The 20,372-nt window shown below is 39.3% G+C and overlaps 1 protein-coding gene across 2 annotated transcripts in view; it reads right to left on the bottom strand.

The window, feature by feature from the left end:
- Positions 1–20,372, bottom strand: part of pkd1b (polycystic kidney disease 1b) — a 65,586-nt gene that overhangs the window by 29,420 nt on the left and 15,794 nt on the right. For both annotated transcript variants that reach the window (XM_088599340.1, XM_088599341.1), the window contains 12 exons: positions 17,687–17,867; positions 16,256–16,464; positions 15,644–15,762; positions 13,957–14,104; positions 13,104–13,363; positions 11,049–11,813; positions 9,415–9,546; positions 8,691–8,866; positions 8,332–8,450; positions 3,889–7,538; positions 2,002–2,151; positions 584–721 (listed from right to left, as the gene is read on the bottom strand). In XM_088599340.1, the coding sequence (XP_088455466.1) occupies positions 584–721; positions 2,002–2,151; positions 3,889–7,538; positions 8,332–8,450; positions 8,691–8,866; positions 9,415–9,546; positions 11,049–11,813; positions 13,104–13,363; positions 13,957–14,104; positions 15,644–15,762; positions 16,256–16,464; positions 17,687–17,867 (6,047 nt within the window). The remainder of the gene's footprint in view (positions 1–583; positions 722–2,001; positions 2,152–3,888; positions 7,539–8,331; positions 8,451–8,690; positions 8,867–9,414; positions 9,547–11,048; positions 11,814–13,103; positions 13,364–13,956; positions 14,105–15,643; positions 15,763–16,255; positions 16,465–17,686; positions 17,868–20,372) is intronic.

Below are 20,372 nucleotides of genomic sequence, written 5' to 3' on the forward strand. Positions count from 1 at the left end.
AGGCCCACATACTTATAAATTTGACATTTCCATTTGTTCTCTTTAGTTTTTGGTGATATTCACTGTGACACATCAATTTCCCTATGGGATTAATAAAGTCTATCTATGTAAGCTATTTTACTCTCTGAAGCTTTCAGTTTGTCTATTGAGGGGTTGAATATTAAGCTAAAAATAAATGTGCAGAATTTTCAAACTATTGAAAACAAATTTATAAATTAAAAAATAGGATACTATATACAGTAGGAAGTGGCTGAATTTTCTAGCAAGTTCACTGTTCATTGCAAATCAAATTATTTGCAGATACATCCATTCATCCATGTGGACTGTTATCCACAATAGCCGAAAGGCAGGTTACACCCGGACAGGATGCCAGTGCATTATAGGGCATACACAAGCACAAACACACACCATGGACATTCTCCCCAGAAGCCAATTCACCTACCAGTATGTCTTTTGATGCCACAGTGCCGCCCATTCGTAGATTCGTTCTACTCAACATTCTTTTCAATCAATAAGACTTGATAATGTTTTGGAGAAAAGAGTGCATAAGAAACAGTACTAAAAACAATATGGAATAACTTACAAGTGTTTCATTGCTGCAGCCCTTACACTGTCCAGACAGTACGACATGGACACTGTGACTCACACAATAAGAGGACAAAGCGCTGCAAGACCGGCACTGGATGTTCACTGGCAGGACTCTGCCAAGCCTCACCATCACCTGAAAGCCATGAGCACAACACAGGGTTTTAGCAAACAGCTCTCTAGCTGGAATTCTCCACCACAGCTTCTGACCCGTGTCCAGCCTGGGATGAGCCCTCTCTAACTCTCCACTCAGAAACAAGTCAATAATACTGTCAGTCTCACCAGCATTACAGTTTAACTACTGAAGCTTCACATTATCTGATGAGCAACCTTGGCAATCTCAATTATTCCTTTCTTTGGTTGACAGATCCATTCAGAATTAGTAAAGAATCAGTAAATTAATTTTTTTAAAATAGTAAAGAGTTTGATTACTTTGCAAATACTGAGAATTGTGAACCATGTATTGCAATGAACAACATATGAGTTAAGATTTTTTTTAATTTTACACACTTCCTTGTTTTTCCTATGTGTTTAATCATGATTTACTTGTAATGTACTGTAGGACCCCAGGATAATCCTGATCAGGGGTCAGGAACATGCAGAATACAAGAACATACTGCACATGATCATCATCAGCTGGTAAAATTAATACAAGTGAAACATAAAACCTGTGTTTTATGTCAAGATAAAAACTTATAGGGAGAGCAATACATTAGAACATCCTTACCTGAAACCAACTATTTTCAAAATGTTAGGTAAATGAAGGTTCAGTAGCTCTTCAGTAAATGGAATCATCACTGGGCAGGTAGTCAGTTCTTTAATGATGTTATTTTAAAGAAGTATAAAGATTTAATACTATTTTATATTTTTGTAAATTACTAAAAAAATTAATTAATATTAATTCTTATTTTGGCCAAATAAACTCTTCCAAAAAACATGATACCTCCCTAAAATCAATAAGTGTTATTTTTTATACTGCAAACTAGTCAAAACATTTATGGGCAGACATCATAATTTGAATTTAATAAAAGAAAAGAAAAAAATATTGCAGCATACCAAACTGAACAATGATTAACAGAGGGATTTTTAAATTGTGACTACGGTACACGTAATGTCAACTGGCAGGCCGCTTGATGGTGTGACACTCCACCTAACATAATGCACTGTTAAGTGTGTGCTACACTTGCTTCATACCAGAACTTCTGCACAAGGGAATGATACAGGCCTTCCTTTAAAAGACCAGCCACTATAGTTTCCCATCATATATCTGGGCTGAGGTGAAGTAAAAGATAGTCAAAGATAAAATGAGCTTTGAACCTGCTTTCATGAGCACAGTGCATCCAGTACATAATTAAAACCCCAAATACTCTAAATCATGTTATACTGGAAATCTAGTGGGGCGAATAATAGACTCACAGACTGGGTTGTGGAGGCTGGAAGTTTCCCTGCTTTGAAGACAGTAAGCGTAAAGACATAAAGAGCATTGGGCTGAAGGTTAAACCTGGAGAGGATAAATGTGCTGCTGTTGTTCAGGATGCTGGGTCTGAGCGAGGATACTGTTGCGTTCTGTAAGGAAAGAAAACACAGTGAACATAGTGAAACAATCTCAGGGTGAATTCACAGGCTACAACATTCACATTAGTGGAATTACTGCAACCTCTCTTTCCAGACTGCAAAGTACCAGAAAAATTAAATAGGAGCAAAATCACATTAATTTGAATTCAACTGTTCTGTACTGTTTGCAGGTCAGAATTACAAATAACACTCAAGTGTAGCTAAACTTATGTTTTCTCTCGGGTTAAAATGCAAAAAGTAAGAGAGTTTAGCATGTAGAAAGTGTGTTTTCTAACATTTTATTTTTTACCAGTTTTGATTGAAAGGCTTAGCAAAAACTGCAAAACTGGGCCAAATTAATTTTTAGAGGAAGCAAAAAAACAACACTTTTCCTGCATTTCAAATGCATCCTTGAGAGCAGCAAATGCATCATAAAATCTCTAGGTGTTGTTTAAACCCTAACCCTAACCCTAGCTTGGGCACTTCCAGAACATATCTCAAAAACCTTGCCTTAAAAAGCTGTTTTCAAAAAGTAACACAAACGTCTCCACAGTAGACCAAAACATTGAAGGAAGCAGTTTTAAAGTATTCTAAATGTAACTGCTGTGAATCTGCTTTCATTTTCCAGTATTTCTTTTTCTGTGTTACCTGCTGCTGGAATAGCAAATGAATTCAACATGTTTTGTGCTGTCTGCAGGTCAGAATTACAAATAACACTTAAGTGTAGCTAAACTTATCTTTTCTCCTGGGTTAAAATGCAAAAAGGAAGAGAGTTTAGCATGTAGAAAGTGTGTTCTCAAACATTTTATTTTTTGCCAGTTTTGATTGACAGGTGCGCGGCTTAGCAAAAACTGCAAAATTGGGCCAAATTATTTTTTTAGGAAACAACATAACAACACTTTTCCTGCATTTAAAATGCATCCTCGAGTGTAGCAAATGCATCACTAAATCCCTAGGTGTTGTTCAAACCCTAACCCTAACCCTAGCTCGGGCACTTCCAGAACATGTATCAAAAACCTTGCCTTAAAAAGCTGTTTTCAAAAAGTAACACAAACGTCTCCACAGCAGTCCAAAACATTGAAAGTAAAAGTTTTACAATATTCTCAATGTAACTGCTGTGAATCTGCTTTCATTTTCCAGTATTTCTTTTTTTTGCATTACCTGCTGCTGGAATAGCAAATGAATTCAACATGTTTTGTGCTGTATTTTAATATACTTTTTAGATTTCTTATTTTTAGACTTTTTATTTCTAAATAATCAAACTCTTCTCATTTTTTTATCCTTTACATATCTAATACTTGTTTAATGCAGCTCTTATGCAATCAAACTCTTATGTTACCTGTAAATCAAATTATTTGCTATAATTTGATTTACAGGTAAATTGTATAATAGAAAAATGATGTTCTCAAATACCAGGTGTGAAATGGACATTTTTTTTGTGTGTAATGACTTCAAAATCACTTCAAATGAAATATGTTTATCCCAGAAGTGTTTTACATCTGGGATTTTGAAGCTCACTAAAGGCAACAGCGGGACACCACTTATTGTTACTACTGTAGTCATTAATGGAAATGTGAACGTGGAACAATCCAAGGGATATACATTGACATTATTTTTGATTTTTGAGTTTATTTTAGCACTTTAAAGGATTTAAAATCTAAATCCCTTAAGCTATGACTGAGATATTGCTTTACAGGTCACTTAAATACTAGTTAACAGATTGGTGAACCACAAGAGGAAGAGTCTTACCTGAACAGCATAGCTCCAGAAATACTGCAGGTCTCTATCTTCACCTCCCACAATGTCAGGGTCATGTGATCCTGAGCCATCCAACAGCAGATCCTCTTGTGCTGCCCAAACTCTATGAGAGCCACCTTTGATAAGGGCTACCAGCTGGCTCTGCAATACTGTGATATTCACACTCTTAGACTGCAACAAAGGAGTGCCCTGAAGAGCAGCAGTGAACCTCAGGCAGTAGGAGCCCACTTCAAGTGTTAACTTGGGCAGAACCAGTAAAAGGGAAGTCACGTCAATATTCTGCAAGGGCTTCCTGTCTTTCTCTAGGCAGTTTGGACCCCAGAATGCCTCCCATAGGTAGCCAGCCTTGTAAGCAGTGCAACGTTGAAGATCCACACTGGCTTCAAAGTAACTAGGTCTGGACTTCAGGATCCTTGGTTTTCCCTGAATAAGGTCAACCTTTGGTACATTACATTCCAGCTTCATAATATTAATGAACAACTGTGTAGTGAAGTTGCTGACATTGTTAAAGATAGTCACTTCTGCCAGATATCTCCCAGGAGTGTGATAGCGATGGATGGCTGTGCTGTTCCTGTTAACAACTGTCTTCCTGGAGTCACCAAAGTTCCATCTGTAAAGTAAATCGCTGCCTTCCCTTACAAGGATCCAAAATTCAAGAGGTTGGTGAATGAAGACATTTGTCAAGTTAGAAAACATCTCTCCATGAAGGACTGGGGATTGCACAGTCACATTTTCAGTCAAGGACAGTGAGCAGAAAGCATTGCTGGCCACAATGGTTGCAGTAAGAGAGCCATTGGCTGGTGGGGTATAAAAGACTTTTGCCCCAGCTGCTTGCAAAAGAGGGTATCCAGACAATTGAAAAGTCCACTGGTAATGCACTTGAAATCCACTCTGGAGCTCTGCTTGGAAGCTCACTTCTTTTTTGGCCTCCAGAATATGAAAGCAGCAATTTACTAGGCGAAGGCCATGAATTTTCTCGACTATCTCTACCATTAGAACTGTAGCAGAGGAGCTCACATGGTTTCTGGCTCTTACACTGACTGACTGATTGCCAACTGGAAGGTCAGATGTCATGTAGGTGTCTGTTTCAAGATTAACCAGGTAATTTAGAGTGGGAAAGTTCAAAGAAAAGTGAACATCACTGCCTTTCAAGATTGTCACCTTAAAAATCAGTTGATCTCCTTCACAGAGTGTGGAGTGGCTAGCGTTTACTGTCAGCCCCTGGATTGTGTCCTGAACTATGACTTCATGGGCTATCTCTTTCCAGCTTATATTGTTTGTTACATTGAGGGACACTAGGTATTTTCCAGCCTCCTGAAAGGAATGAATAACTGACTGATTGTACAAAAGGGTAGAACCAGTTCTCCTAGAAAATTTCCACTCCCATCTCAGATCATTTCCTTTTTTTACATACCCTTCAAGTGCCACAGGTGAGTCTGATGGGACATAAAACGGACCTAGGGTACCCTGGATGAGAAAACCCACTTCACTTACTTCTTCCTGGACACTGAGCTCCTTGGACCCTTCACTGGAGCCCAACATGTTGGTCACAGATACTTTAATGACAACAGTGCCAATGAGTCTATATGCGTGAAAAAGAAAGGATTCATTTGACAGTAGAGGAGAGTGATTTGAGTCCACACGCCAGATATACTGAAGGTCTGTCCCAGTATCCACACTAACCATGATCTTGATGGGCTTACCCAAAGGTACAATGTCTCCTTCTGTTAATACCTTAACTCCTGCAATGCGCTCCACACCCCTAAGCAAAAGACTGCTATTCACCAGTCCCAAAGGGTTTCTAGCTTTTAGGATCACCACAAAGTCGCCAGGAGTATCAGTATGGAGAGTGACATTTTCCCCTTCACTTAGAGGTCTGTTGCTTGCATTCTGATAAATAAACCACTCAAAAGTCACATTAGAACCCTGGGCCACAGATGCAGAAAACCTAACATTTGTTCCAGTTGGAATATACCTTTCTGAAATCAGATCCTGACTCTTGATACTTAATCCACATATTCTCTCATATGCTTCCATCCTAATGGTGGCTTGCTGTTTGCTAATCGGATTTTGGGCAACCACTGAGATGTTATAGACACCTGCTTTCGAAAATATGTGCTTAAAAGTTGATGTTCCCAGCTCAGGTGTGAAAGATGGGTGAAACAACCAGTAAAAACTAACATTTACCATAACGTTTACTGTAGCTGTTATTACCGTCTCTTGACCCACTTCAACAACAGGCTGATCGGTGATCAGAACCAAGTCAGAAATGGGGATCAGCACATTGATTTCCGATGTGACCCTTTCCCTGCTGACTGCATTCAATGCTGTAACGGAGACGTTAAACTGTCCTGGAGATGTGTAGACATGAGAAACGGTTTGTCCATGTCTAATATAAGATCCATCACTGAAATCCCACTGAAATGTGACATTGGTTCCTGAAGAGGCTTCAGCCATGAATGCGTAAGACTTGTTAACAGCCACAGCCCCAGGGGGCCCTCTATCTTGTTTCATAATTAATTCCCTTACTGGCATTAGCACAATTACCAATACTGTGGCTGTCCTGTTGCTCACATTATTGCTTACTACCACTTTCACATGATGGGACCCTTCTTCTTTAAAAATACAACAATAATTTGAGGAACCCCTGGTGGGTGATCGGTTGAAGAAATTTGTGTACCACAGAAACTGGTAACTCTGTTGTTCATCTGGCTTTGGAATTACAGAAGCGTTGAAACAAATCTCCTGCCCCACTGCTGCCGCAGAATGTGAAGAGTTTATTGCCAAAGAGGTTATGAGATCTTCCATACAAACTTCAGTTTGATATGAAGCTGACCTCAGTGGGCTAAAAGCTGTGATGTTCACATAATAGATACCTGGGCTGGCGTAACGGTGAACAGCTGTGGAATTTCCCTGGACAATAGCCAGGGGACTTCCATCACCAAATATCCAGTGAAACGTCATAGCAGATTCTTTCCCAGACACCAAGGCTTGAAAAGGAACCTCACGTCTGGCCACAAAGCAGCCTGATGGAAGGATTCCACCTATGATTAGTCTGTATACCTCCACACTAATTGATTGAAAAGCATGACTGACGGGATTGTCCACAGTAATCCTGGCAGAGTAATTCCTAGCAGACTTGTAAATGTAGGAGATCGAAGCATCTGAAACGTTAGAAAACACATGCCCGTCACCCATGTCAAAAGTCCAAAAGAGTCTGGTACCCGATGACACAGTTCCTTTGAGAACTGTAGGGGTCCCCAGTTCATTGGGTCCATTGTAACTTAATTTGAGACCTGCGATTCTTTCTACAACTTCCACAGCCATCCAGGACCTCCACATGTTGAACGTGGTATTGGCAGTTACTGTGACATTGTACACACCTGCTGTTTTGAAAGTGTGGCTGACTTTGGAATTGCATTCCTTAATTTCCTTGGAGCCATCAGCAAAGTTCCATAGATAACAAACTCCATAAGTGGAAGGTCTTGGAAGAGCTCTTAGCTCAAAATCCTGGTTGACAGCAGGGTAGGCTGGAGTTAGGAAGAGGGATAGCCCAGACAGTGGACTCTGCACCATTACTAAAACAGCCTTCTCTGTCCTGTCATAACTGTTAAAAACTTCAACCCGTACACTGTAGTTACCTGAAAAGAACACAAAACAATAAATTTCTCATTAACATTCTTCAAAATCAGGAACAGCTTCCAGAAGTACTTCAGTTGATCTTTTAAAAGTTTAGAGGGAGATTTCTAATACTTTTCACAGAAATTAAGAATTTATTTTCCAACATCTTAAATGGCAATGTACTGTAGGTTGTTTGAATCTATGACGAGTGCATATAAAATATAATGCAAATGCAATTCTCACTTACAATTAGAAAGTGAGAAGTAACTTCTCACAATTAGAAAGAGAAAACTAAACTATTAAAATTCATTCCAAAATGTTATAAAAGAAACCACTAATAAGTGAATGCCTGTTACTGTCATTTTGAACCAACCTTATGAACGTCACATGAAATGACGAAAAGCCTATATGTTCTTACATACTTTTCACATAAACTTTATATTCTTTGTCTCTCTTTACCTTGTAACATAAACCTTTTTGGGTAGAAACTGCTTTATTAAAAAAGCTTCAGTTAAAAAATGTCAGTGTGATTATATAATTTACTCTTGGCATTAGTAACCTTAAACACATTATCAGCTTGAACATGTGGATATAGAGGCTTGACATTAGATTCTACCAAGTACATACAATTTGTACATGTTTATAAAGTATACATCACTATCATTAACAAAACTGTCATAAATGTGTGTGATTTTTACAAAACATAGGTGTACCGAAAGCATGAAGGCTGTACATTTGATTCCTCAATTAGAGTCATAAATTGCACACATTCAGTATTTTAGTGGGTATCAGCATTTTCAGTGGCAGTTTTACCTGGCTGAGTGTAGATGTGGCTGGCAGAGTCCTGTAGGTAAATCTGTTTTCTCTGATCAGCATCATATGGGGGAGAGAAAGAGTGGCTCACAGCTGGGATGTCATCTCCAAAGTCCCATCTGCAGAGTTGGAGAGAGCATGACTAATGCCGCCACAGGATTTCTTGCCATTGCGACATTAACATAAAATAGGTTAATTTTTTTCATATTTAATTATTCTAATCAATATTTATGTATAAGGGCAGCAAGTTGGCACAGTGGTTAGCATGTTGCCTTGTTGACATTATTTCTACCTCCTATTCACATCTGCTTGGAGTTGTCAAGTTACTTATCTGACATCAAAGAAGGTAAATAGTAAACCTGAATGTGACGCCAATGGACACATCAACTTTCACCCTGAAGACAAACACTTGAGAGGTGTTGACAGCCATGACCTCTGCAACAGAGAGGAACACAGGATCTTCTAGGGGCTTCATCAGATCAGCTGTGAGCTTCACATCCAGGGACTCTGAGCTCACTGGATTCTCTGCTGTTACCTGACATCAGAGAGGAAATCACAGGTGTGCACAGGTAGCAACACAGTACCATTTGAGACAGAATGCTTAGCAAGTTTATGGCAGTGAAGTTCCGTTTCACACAGGAAAACAGAAATGGATGAAATCCCTGAATCAAATAGCTATGACTACCAAATAGCCTCTCCTCATTTATAACATTATTTATTTGAATACAAATAAATAAGGACAGAAATAATAAACAGATGGAAGATTGAATTTTGCATTTATTTTGCAATCAGAATAATCATTATCCATGTAGATCTAGGTTCTCCAAAGTTTTTTCAAGACAGGTATACCCTTCATCTCCAACCTTAACTAAGATTATGGCCAGCATCATTTGGGATTCAGAAGCACTGCTAATCTCATTAGTATATAATCTCTTGTTTGTTTGATAGAATTTGTAGTCATATTGTAGGTACTTATCAGTATTTTCCCCTCTTAAAAATAAATGCTCTATGATTCAGTCTTAATACCTTGTATTAACATGTCAATTTATTGAAAAATTCAAAATTGTTGTGTCATTCACTCACCTTTAGGTTATACACAGCAGGTTTTCGGAATACTACACTATATGTCTGCCCGTGATAAGCAAACAGAATCAAGTCATCTATGACCCAGGTGTAGGTGACTGAAGAACCACTTCTGACTGATGCTCTGAATTCCTAAATGAATGAAAAGAGTATTTTAAAATACATTTTCACATTATGAAGTGAAAAGTGTTACAGGGACTTCATGATTTCAAAGCAGCCCATTCTTAGCAATTCCAACAAACAGATGTAGGGCCATAAAGATATCTACTTTTGTCTATTATTGCATAATGTTAGTTCACTCCAATTAGTAATACATTCCATCTATAGTTTAAATTATGCTGTCATTTACTCCATGTTCTCCTGGAATTCAGAAATAATGTAATAATATTTACAGTATTTCACATTAAAGAAACTGAATCTCTGTTTAGTGGAATTAAAATGTGGGAGTCTACTTCTCAGTATACATATATATGTAAAGTATAGATATATTTGATTTTTAATCTGAAGAGTTTAATTATTAACCTGTTAATAAAAACTGATCTACCGTATACCATACCTAGTACTTACTATCATGTATACTCCTTAGATCTACTGATTATATCTTGTAAATGTACCTTCACAAAATAAATCTACTACACGTCTACTTAACACAGAGCTTACACAGAGCCACAGATTACCATTCGGATGCACATTAATTTATAAATATATACACATTACATATCATATTATATATTATAATAACTAAATAAGTATAAAATATATTTTGTGTATCATAAAACTGTACAGATTTCAAGCAAAAAATGAAAGAAGTATTTAAATAGATCAAACCATCTATGCACAGCATGGTTAATATGTAATAAGCAGGAAGCAAGCTTAATAAGAACAATTATTTAATATACCTCCAATATGCAACACTCAATATTGCATGGCTAAGTAAACAATTTTATAAATCTGCGAGTTCCACAGTCTTGACTTCTACAGACACAGAAAGTACAGAACTCTCGCTGTAATTAAGGCATTAAAACTGCATGAGGAAAAAGGAAATAAAATAATCCTATTCCTTACTAAATCACTGTTTAAAATGAATGCTGAACAAATTTGATTATATTTCCCTATTAAATGAGTTGTTAAATATTATAATAAATCCTTATACGGGTGTACTGTAGTGATCTTGATCTCAATGTGTTTTATATATGGGACTCACTTCATCCAATACTGATGTACAGTCCTTACCTAGGTGACACAAGGCTAGCAGTCCTGCTACAAAACACATCAGAAAAGAGAAGGATTTATTTTGATGTCTCCTGTACTAGTGCCGACTAGGCCCAGTTGAGATCTGATGAGATCAAACTAGAAGGTGGCAACTCTGCTGCCTTGTGTCCATCCACACATTTTCTAACCTTTTTATCCAACACAGAATCGCAAGGATCTGGAGCCTATCCTGGCGAGCAACAAGTGCAAGGCAGGATGGGATGCCAGTCCATTGCAAGCTATCATGAGTGCTTTAGTTTAAAAAAACTATATAAAACAAAAAGTTAACATAAAAGCTACCTTCAAAATATCATTTACATATTTATTATCAACCACTGTAAAGCTTCTATAATATAGATGTTAATCTGCATTTTTCGACATACCTGGGATACATCCACTAACATCCTCCGATCCCCCTGTGGTTTCATCCTGAGCCCTTGTACCTCCTGGTGAGACTGCAGTACCACAGAGAGGTTCTGTGCACTGACTCCATTGGAGACAGAGATATTGAGGATCTGGGACACTGGCAGGGCCACAGTGGCATAGGCATATGAGAACCAGGTGTCTGGGGTGGTTCTTGTACATCCTGGCACATAGGCAAGCAGAGCAGATGGACAAGAGGAGCTGAAGGCGATCCCACTGCGCAGAACAGGAGCTGACCAGGAGCTGGTAGCATTGACCCCAGACAAGATCTTGATCACAATAAGCGTGGGCTTGTTCACTGGAATGTGTATCATTCCTCCGACCGGAAGTGGGTGGATGATTTGGAGCCCCCATACCGGCGTGCGAACGTCCACAGTGCAGCAGGCTGTAGTGCTGCTCACAGGGTTGCTCACTGCGATGCTGTACGTGTAGGAGCCCGGGTCCCTGTGGCCTGTGCCGAGCGGTGAAGTGACAGCATATCCCTGCAGGCTGTCAGAGTACAGCACTCTCAGGTCGCACACCACCTCGTCCACCCACACAGACTGACTGGGCTGGGCAGACACCCCCCCTTCCAACCAGCCTGTCCGGCGCAGGGAGAGGTAGCTCTGACGCCAGGGGGAATCATCGCTCCGTGGGCACTGCAGGAAGGATCCTGCGCCAGCATCGTGCTGCACTGCCAGGATGTCGTCTGGAAAGACGTTAATCTCCCGCTTGAGGAGGAGGACCTGGGAGAATACAGCACTGTGTTAAATATCTACAGCATTCCTCAACATATTCTCCATACCGAATCAGGAGCTTTCGTTGTAGCATGCATGAAAATGTTCAGGGCATAACAGCCTTTTCTCACATTTTCAAAGAGTGAGGCAAAACATTTAACAATGAAATTATGTTTTGAGTTTTTTTTAAATATTCCACTTTGGGCAATTCTGCAGTTGTTTCAGTTATGCTCAATTCACATCAGGTTTGTGATTAAATGTGAAATCACCTTAGTGTTCAGAGACAATGAAGAGTAGCCTATGATAGAGAATCTCTACTTTAATACTACACCGTCCTTATTTTTCTTGTTACTTTCTCCACAAGATCAGTTCATACATATATTTACAAGACATACTGACCGGTGTCCAAAAGCACACATGTGAATCAAACACAGGAGCTTAAGTTGGGATCAAAAGCTTCCTTGGATCTCTCATACAAAGTGAATGTACAGCTGAGATGTAATCCCTCCAGCAAGTACTTGGTCTGCCCTGGGGTCTCTTCCCAGTGGAAAATGTTTGATACAACTCCATCAGGAGGTGCTTAAATCATTTCAACTGGCTCCATTTGATCCAGAGGAGCAGTGACTCTATTCCAACTTAATCCTGAATTGCTGAGCTCCTCACCCTGTCATGGACAGTAAGCCCCGCTGCCCTATGGAGAAACCTCATTCCCACCACTTGTACCCGCGAACTCATTCTTTCAGTCACTAGCCAAAGCTCATGATCGTAGGTGAGGATGGAGATGTACTGTAGATTAAAATGAAAACCAGGTGCTTCATCACAAAACTCAGCTTTCACTTCCCCACCACTATTCACTATAGCTTCCATACGTCTGCAGCCACAGCAGGTACATGTAAATCTCACTACTCAAAAAGACCCCAAGGTCCTTACATTTCTCCCAGGAGGGGTTATTATAATTAATGCTTGCTTAAAATAAATGTACTCACCTGTACACTATATTTAAAGCTAACCTTTACGGAATGTTTCAGTTCTTTTGCTTATTTTTATTCATGACAATGAAAGTGACAGCAACAACTAAAGCAGAGCTGTTCCTAAAGGTAACAAAATGTAGAGTTTCAACTTGAAAGGAAACTTTTGATTTAGAGATACTATGGAATAAATCACATATAAAATAATATAGGTGAAGGATATTTCAGGTGAAGTATAAGTCTGTTTAAAGAAGGAAGCGAGTCTCTTGGGTAGCAGTGAGCTACCTTGTAGAACCGGGGAGGTGTCTGATCAGCACACTCACACACTCACATTGACGTGCACTTGCTCTGAGCTGTGGGGCAGGCTGAGGGGCAGGTCTGCTACGAGGTGGTAGAAGGGTGGGGTGGCAGTGTGGCGGGGAGGCCTGCCAAAGGACTGGCCCTGGGGTGTGTAGGAACTGCAGGGGCTGGACAGCGGCTGGCAGCTATCCTGTAGGTGGCACCACTGCTGCCCTCTGGCACAGCCTCCAGTGGTGTTGCAGAGGGGCTCTGTGGAGCAGCAAGCGAAGGGGTTGAGCAGGACACTGCAGCCTGAGGAGAAAGACAGCACACAGTCAGCATGCAATGCGATCTGTGACCATTCTTAACACAGCTTGCTGTTTCTTGCCTTGTATATAACATAATGTAACATAGCTCATATAAGGATTAATAATTAATTGAGTCCCCTTGGACAATGGAATCAGACAAATAAATTCATAAAAAATCTCAGCAAAAAAATGTCTGCAAATAAGAATTAAAGTAGTCTATCAGAACATAATTAAATCAAATACTTTTTTTAAAGAAATGTATATTGCACTTTGAAAACTTTTAAAATCCCTAAGGGTATTAAGCAAAAAAAAGGATGAATAAATGTTAATTATAATATACAGAAAAACTGCAACATCTTTGTGAAGAAGGAAAAATTAGAAATCTAATTGGGAGTGATAGCATTACATTAAAATGTAATGAAACTAAAGTAAAGAAACTGGATATTTCTTAAATTGCTCAAGAACCATGAAGTCAGTAATCAACAAGAAGAGGAGCTAGCACATACTGTAGTCATGCATATGTACAGTAATTCAATCAGCAGAAAGAGCCTGACTAGTCATGAGTTCCAGTTTGAAAGAAGAGCCGCTGTTTTTTACCTGGTGGGACGAGGTGCTGGCTGGGGCTGCAGTAAGGGCGAAGGACCTGGACTCTCGCTCGAGTCTGGTTTTTAATAGGCTGGATCACAAACTCTACTGACACCACCCGCCCAGCATGGCTGAACCACAGGCCTGGAAACAGCATCACCTAAAACAGAGGGAGTAACGAGGGCAAACAGAGAGAGCAACATGTAGAGGCAATTATACACTGAACCCTTATTCTCTGATATATTCCTTGATATGAACAGCAGATTCAATGCATCAGGTAAAATCCATAGCACTGCATGATCTGGTGAGTAAGGTATAGGATTCTGATCTGGCACTGGCTTGCTTACAATACATTGCACAAAGTGCAATGAGTCCAGGAAGCTGCAGCAAGCCAGTGATGGGGTTGGGAGGGACACAATGTGATGAATCCCAGACAAGGTATGCTTAATATTCTTTGGGGGTGAGAACACATGACAGTTAACTGAGAGAAACTCATGAAAAACTATTGTTAAGTAATTTTGTTTTTCATTTGCATTTCTGAAGAAAAATGAAATTGGAACCCTTTAAAACCGGGAAATCGTAATACCGGTTTTAAAACAACAACACATTTTAATAATATACAAACGAAATATGGAAAAGTCATTATTGCATAAGGTGGCAGTCTGGTGGCACAATAATATTGCTGCTACACAGCTCTTGGGCCAGGCATTCAATTCCTGCTTTCCATGTGTTCTCCCCATTTTCATGCGGGCTTCTCCAGGTCTCCCACAGCCCAGAGAGATGCTGGTAGCTTAATTAGCCCTGTTGTGAGAGTGCGGTTTTGTGATTGTGCGTGCCCTGTAATGGTGTCCAAACCAAGGTGTATTCTGCCTTACACCTCCTGCTTGTCAGGATAGGCTTCAGCTCCCCCCACATCCCTGCATAAAGTGGTTAGAAAATGGATGGATGATAGTATAAGTATTCAAAACGTTTTCTTGTGGCAAATCTAAATTAGTTTAGTGTGGAGCGGTGGCACTGTGGCTAAGGATCTCGCCTGTGGCTGGAAGGTTGCTGGTTCAAATCCCATGCCCAGCAGGGGAATCCAACTCTGTTGGGCCCCTGAGCAAGGCCCTTAGCTCCACCTGCTCCAGGGGTGCTGTATAAATAGCTGACCCTGAGCTCTGACCCCAAGCTTCTCTCCCTGTCTGTGTGTCTCATGGAGAGCAAGCTGGGGTATGTGAAAAGGAAAATTCCTAATGCAAGCAACTGTATACAGTTAATAAAGTGATCTTTATGTAAACAAAAGTGCCTTAACAAATCACACAATTGAGTGGTTTCTACCTAGCTGCAGTAATTGTTCTCATTATTTCACAGTACATACTGTACACCTTCCTCTGTATGGCCCCTCAGTTTAAAAGTTGAAAGAGCTTTTAAAACAGCTCAGAGATAAAGTTGTACAAGGACACATCAAATTATGACACCATAACACATGTCAATAGACGTGTTTTTATTTAGGAAACTAAATGGGTTCATAATTAACATAACTTGGTAAAAAATAAACAACCTGAAAACTTCAAACGCAGAAGTCTTATTCTTCCTTCACATGGGGTTTGCAGAAGATTAAAGTCTTGCTTTACTTCTCACCTGAAGTGCACTTATGTAAAACAAATGACAGGCCATTTGTTTGGTACCTGTTGGTACCTACAGTAAGTCAACTTACCTCCACATTGCTCTGTCCCAGACCAGGGGGAGCAGGGAGCACAGACAGATTGTTCACTTTGTAAACACCTGTCATTACTGGGACTCCAGCCAGGAATGTGTCAGGACCAGGCAGGAGAGCTGTAGGGACAACATGTTGGGTCAAAATCAGTTATGCCTTGAACGCTGAGGAGAAGGAGATAGGGCCACAACTAGTTCTGAAGCCTTTTAACACTTTAACAGCTGGGTTTTTGTGCATGGTGATTTAGGATTTTCCAAGAACTAATTATCATGATAACAGATAGCCTGTTTCATAAGATCTTAATTCATTCCATTTCTGTACCAAAAAATGTATGTCTTCAATGAACTCTTACTAACTGTTGGAATAAAATTTAGACTTTAAAAACTGCATTATAATTTTTATTTTAATTTGGTGGGATCAGGAAAACATTCTTCACAAGATTCAGGCTTTCATTTTTAATTTGGGTATAGATAAGTAACTTACTGATTCACAGATCTTGGGACATCAGTCTCAACAACAAGGTAGTGTACTTGGTTGCAGGTGCTCATGGTTTTTGAATAAAGTACAGTTTCCACATACATTCATAAACCAAAAACAATGACTCAGTATTACCTGATGTGTGTTTCTCACAGATAAATGGGATTTTTGTACCACAGTCAGTGCTTTTCCAAAGCCCCATTAAGCTCATCATCATCTGGACACAGCCTTTCTGGTTTTTATTAGCATTTCCCCAGTTATGGAACACATCTGCTGGAGCCCCATCAACCCAGACTGGCTTGACAGAGGTCCCATCTCTGAGCCCAATCCAGACATTGTCAGTCCTATCCAAACACACAAGCAGTACATTGTATAGCAGAAACACACCACAGGACATTACTACAGATAGGGTAGTTAAATGGAAAATGGGCATTATTCAAAAGATTACACCCTCAGGGGATATACAGGACATGTTTAACATGACACAAGTCAAATAAAGCTTCTATTTTGAACACACATTTTATTCAAACATGCTTATGTAAGCTAATAGAGAAATTATGTATCAAAAGCTAAGCCATCCACAAGGACGCAGCACACAGTAAAGCTGTGTAAGATGCCCTTATTTGAACAATTTTGTAAAATGATGGAAAATCACATTAAATAGTAATATACATGTACCTTTGATCTAAAATGAGAAAACAAGAAGTGATATCCTGGAAGCCAGTATAATCCTTTTTCTAACCACTATATCCATTACAGGGGAGCCAGAGACTGTCCTAGAAAGCAACAGGTATAAGGCAGTGTATATTCTGGACAGGATGCTAGTCCATCACAAACAAGCACACACCCACACTGGGGCCAATTTTACTGAAGCCCTTTAACCTACCAGCCTGTCTGGACTGAGGAAGGAAACTAGAGCACCCAAAGGAAACCTACTGTACATGAACTTGGGGAGAACTTTCAAACTCTAGACAGATAGCAACCCAGGTCCAATACTGTGAGGCAGCAATGCTATCCACTGTGCCACCATGCTGCCCTGTATCCAGTACAAACCCTAACACAAACAAAAGATCCTGACAAAGAACCAGTGATCAGGACCTGCACCAGACCACAACTTGTGAGTTTATCTTAGATGTGAACTCTTGTCAAGTGGTTCTCAGATGAGCCTCTAAACGTAGTTCTAGAAGACACTAAACATAGGCAACTCCTTAACAAATAAGAAAAACAGTGAATATAAATATAAGAGGAAGGTTACTACTAAGTGGAGGCCATTCCTCAGATCAAACGTGTTTGGATGTGAGCAGCTAATTGATCTCATCTACCCAGGGAACTGGCTCAACAACATTACTGAGTAGCTTGTTACAGATTCCCACATTCCTCCTGTTTTCAGTTTTAAATGCAGTTTTAATGGTTTTACAGAAAACCAAATGGCTTTATGAGAATATCATTTTTTCACACTATCTTCAATTTATGGCTACAACTGTGGTCCAACTCCTTCGCCTGTACCTTTGTGAGAGTGAGCAGCCTCAGACTGGTGAAAGCAGTGATGGAGAGCTGGATACTCACAAGGGGAAGGTTTGCTGAAGGAAGCTCTGGATGTCAGCACTGCTAACTACAGCCAGGTCTCCCCCTGTCGTCTGCTGGCAGGTCCGTCTTGCATCCTGCCAGGACTCCTGTGTCTGGACAAGCCAGTAGCAGTGCATATTGGTCAAGTGGATCCGACTGCCTCTAGGGCAGATGGAATGAACTGAGAAAGAAAAACATACAGTAATTGATGATTAATATTCACTATCAATTAATAGTGCCAGTAATAGTTTTCACCTTGACAATATTTCCCCCAATCACCCATAAGAGACATAAATAATGTAATAATAATACATTTTCCCCATGACCCTCTATTGGATGAAGTGGTTAGAAAATGGAATGATGGAGTAATGTATTGTTGGAGACTAATTTTCTTATTTACACTAGCATATTTCCCTGATTCATAAAAGCATGACACTACAAATTTTCTGTTCCGTAAGTATAGTTATGAGTTAGTTAGTTAGTACTTAGAAACAAGTACAAACTTATTCAAAAAGTTATATGAAATGTATTTATCATCTGTTGTATTGATTTGATCATGCATACATTTTTTTCTTGTAGCAACCTATAAAACTAAGTATATTTTATTTTAAGGATCACTCTAACAGAGCACTGTTAGAGTGACAATCATGGGCAAACACCTTGAGGATGGTTTAAACTAGACAAAAGTGCTAAATTTAAACTAGACAAAAGTACTAAGTTTTACATGCAAGAAGGAAAAAAAAAATATAAATACAAAATGGGGAACCCTGAACTAGAAGAGGCTACTTTGAAAACAAATAAAATATATTGCTGTTCTGGAATTACTGTGAAGAAGAGCAGTTAGATTCTTTATGCAACTAAAGTCAATGTCTTAAACTGTCAGGCTAAAAGAACAGGACCTTTTTAGTCTTAAACAGAAAAGACTACAAGGGAACCTCATACAAGTATTCAAAATCCTCTAAGGCACTGACAACCTCATCCCAATGAACTTCTTCAGAATCAACAGAGAAACACGAACCAGCACACACTGGTGAAAACTAGATGTAAGTGACTTTAAAAACTGAGATCATGAGGACCTTATTGAAACAAAGGGTCATGGAAGTCTGGAACAAGACTACCCAACTATGCTGTTGAAATAGATACCCTGTCTACTTTCAAGAACTGGCTATATTAAGTCATTGGATTCTTTAGTTAGTAACAAATGGACAGATGGGCTAAATGCTTTCCTCTCATTTGTAACCTTTCTTATGTTCAAATTATGTTCTTTTAATTTCTGTAAATGATCTAATAGCCAGGATTTTAAGGAAGATCACGTAAATTAAAAAGGTGAAAAAACTGTTTTGGTATTGAAAGAGGTTGCCCGGCAACCGTTAAGACCAAGCACATAAATTTGTTCTAACAAAGTCAGTGTCTTATCACTATGGTAAATGGAAACACTTTTCAATGGCCACTGTAAAATAATTGCAAAAAAATAGGTGCCTATAAAACCCATCAGAGACATCAGCCATGGTAAGTCAATAGTGCAAAAACAGTTATTCATGATCAAATGCATTTCGACGGTGATGCTTGCTGATAATAGCTAACATACAGTCAGCATGTTTCTGTTTCACATGTACACCATTTGTAGACACTGGATTTTAACCCCAATTTAGCTAAACTTCACTGTAGTAGAATATAAATTGTACCCAGTGACCTCTTCTGAAAGTTATCTTCAGATAATTTGTGTTTTAACAATATACAAAGATTTGTTTGTAAACATGTTACCAGTGCTCCACAAATTTGTAATGTGATTTTCGAGTCCTTGTACTCCAGAACTCTGTATCCTTCATTTAAATCATTACATTCTTCTGTTAATGACTGCTTTATAATCAGTAAACAAGTCAGGTTAATTTGGAAGACAGAAGCAGAAGTAATTCTCAACCGGTATACTGCATTACTGTTGTCTCATTGAGAAAACTGCTTCAGGTTTTGTCCAGCAAACAGCGCTGCTTTGGAAAGAAGCTTGAGCAGTGAGTGCCGAGTCAGACTCAAAGGCATGGGGAGACGTCCGAGAAGAGGTGGATCTGTACTTGGAGCAGAAAAACTCCAAGTCTGAGGAAGGGAGGGAAAGCTGTACAAGACTTACAGTAGGTCACACTTAACAGACAACAGACTATGGTCTGGCCTGGTACATTCTGACTTTGAAAGCAAAACAAACCATTTATCAACATAATCTCAAGTTTCCTAGATAACTGTATGCAAAGGAGCATGCACAATAAAAACAGAAAAATAAGAAAAGCATGAAACATCCTATGACGCAATTGAATTTAAGCATATCTTAAGATCGATTGCCAAAAAATGGATTCTGAGCTGGACAAGATTACATGAATGTGGGAGACTGACGGTAGGTAAGATTTCTTTATATACAGATAGACTTAATGGACACACTTCCCAGCTCATTGTCTAAGGGTTTGTCTGGAAAAACTCCTAATCAGGCTAATTGAGAAAACTGGGTCAAACGGCTTCCATACACATAGACAATTCAAACGATGCCCTAAGCTTCAAATCCACTAGATCAATAGTTAAAGCTGTCCATTAAAATCACTGACTTTTTCAGCTTAATTCAAATATATTGGAAAGTTAGTGTATGTTGCAATGAAGAAAGTTTAATTATCAAAACACGGATGGAAAGTTTTTCTAGTCCTAA

This window comes from Lepisosteus platostomus, chromosome 11 (genome assembly GCF_059453375.1).
Source record: "Lepisosteus platostomus isolate fLepPlt1 chromosome 11, fLepPlt1.hap1, whole genome shotgun sequence".
Classification (NCBI taxonomy): Eukaryota; Metazoa; Chordata; class Actinopteri; order Semionotiformes; family Lepisosteidae; genus Lepisosteus; species Lepisosteus platostomus.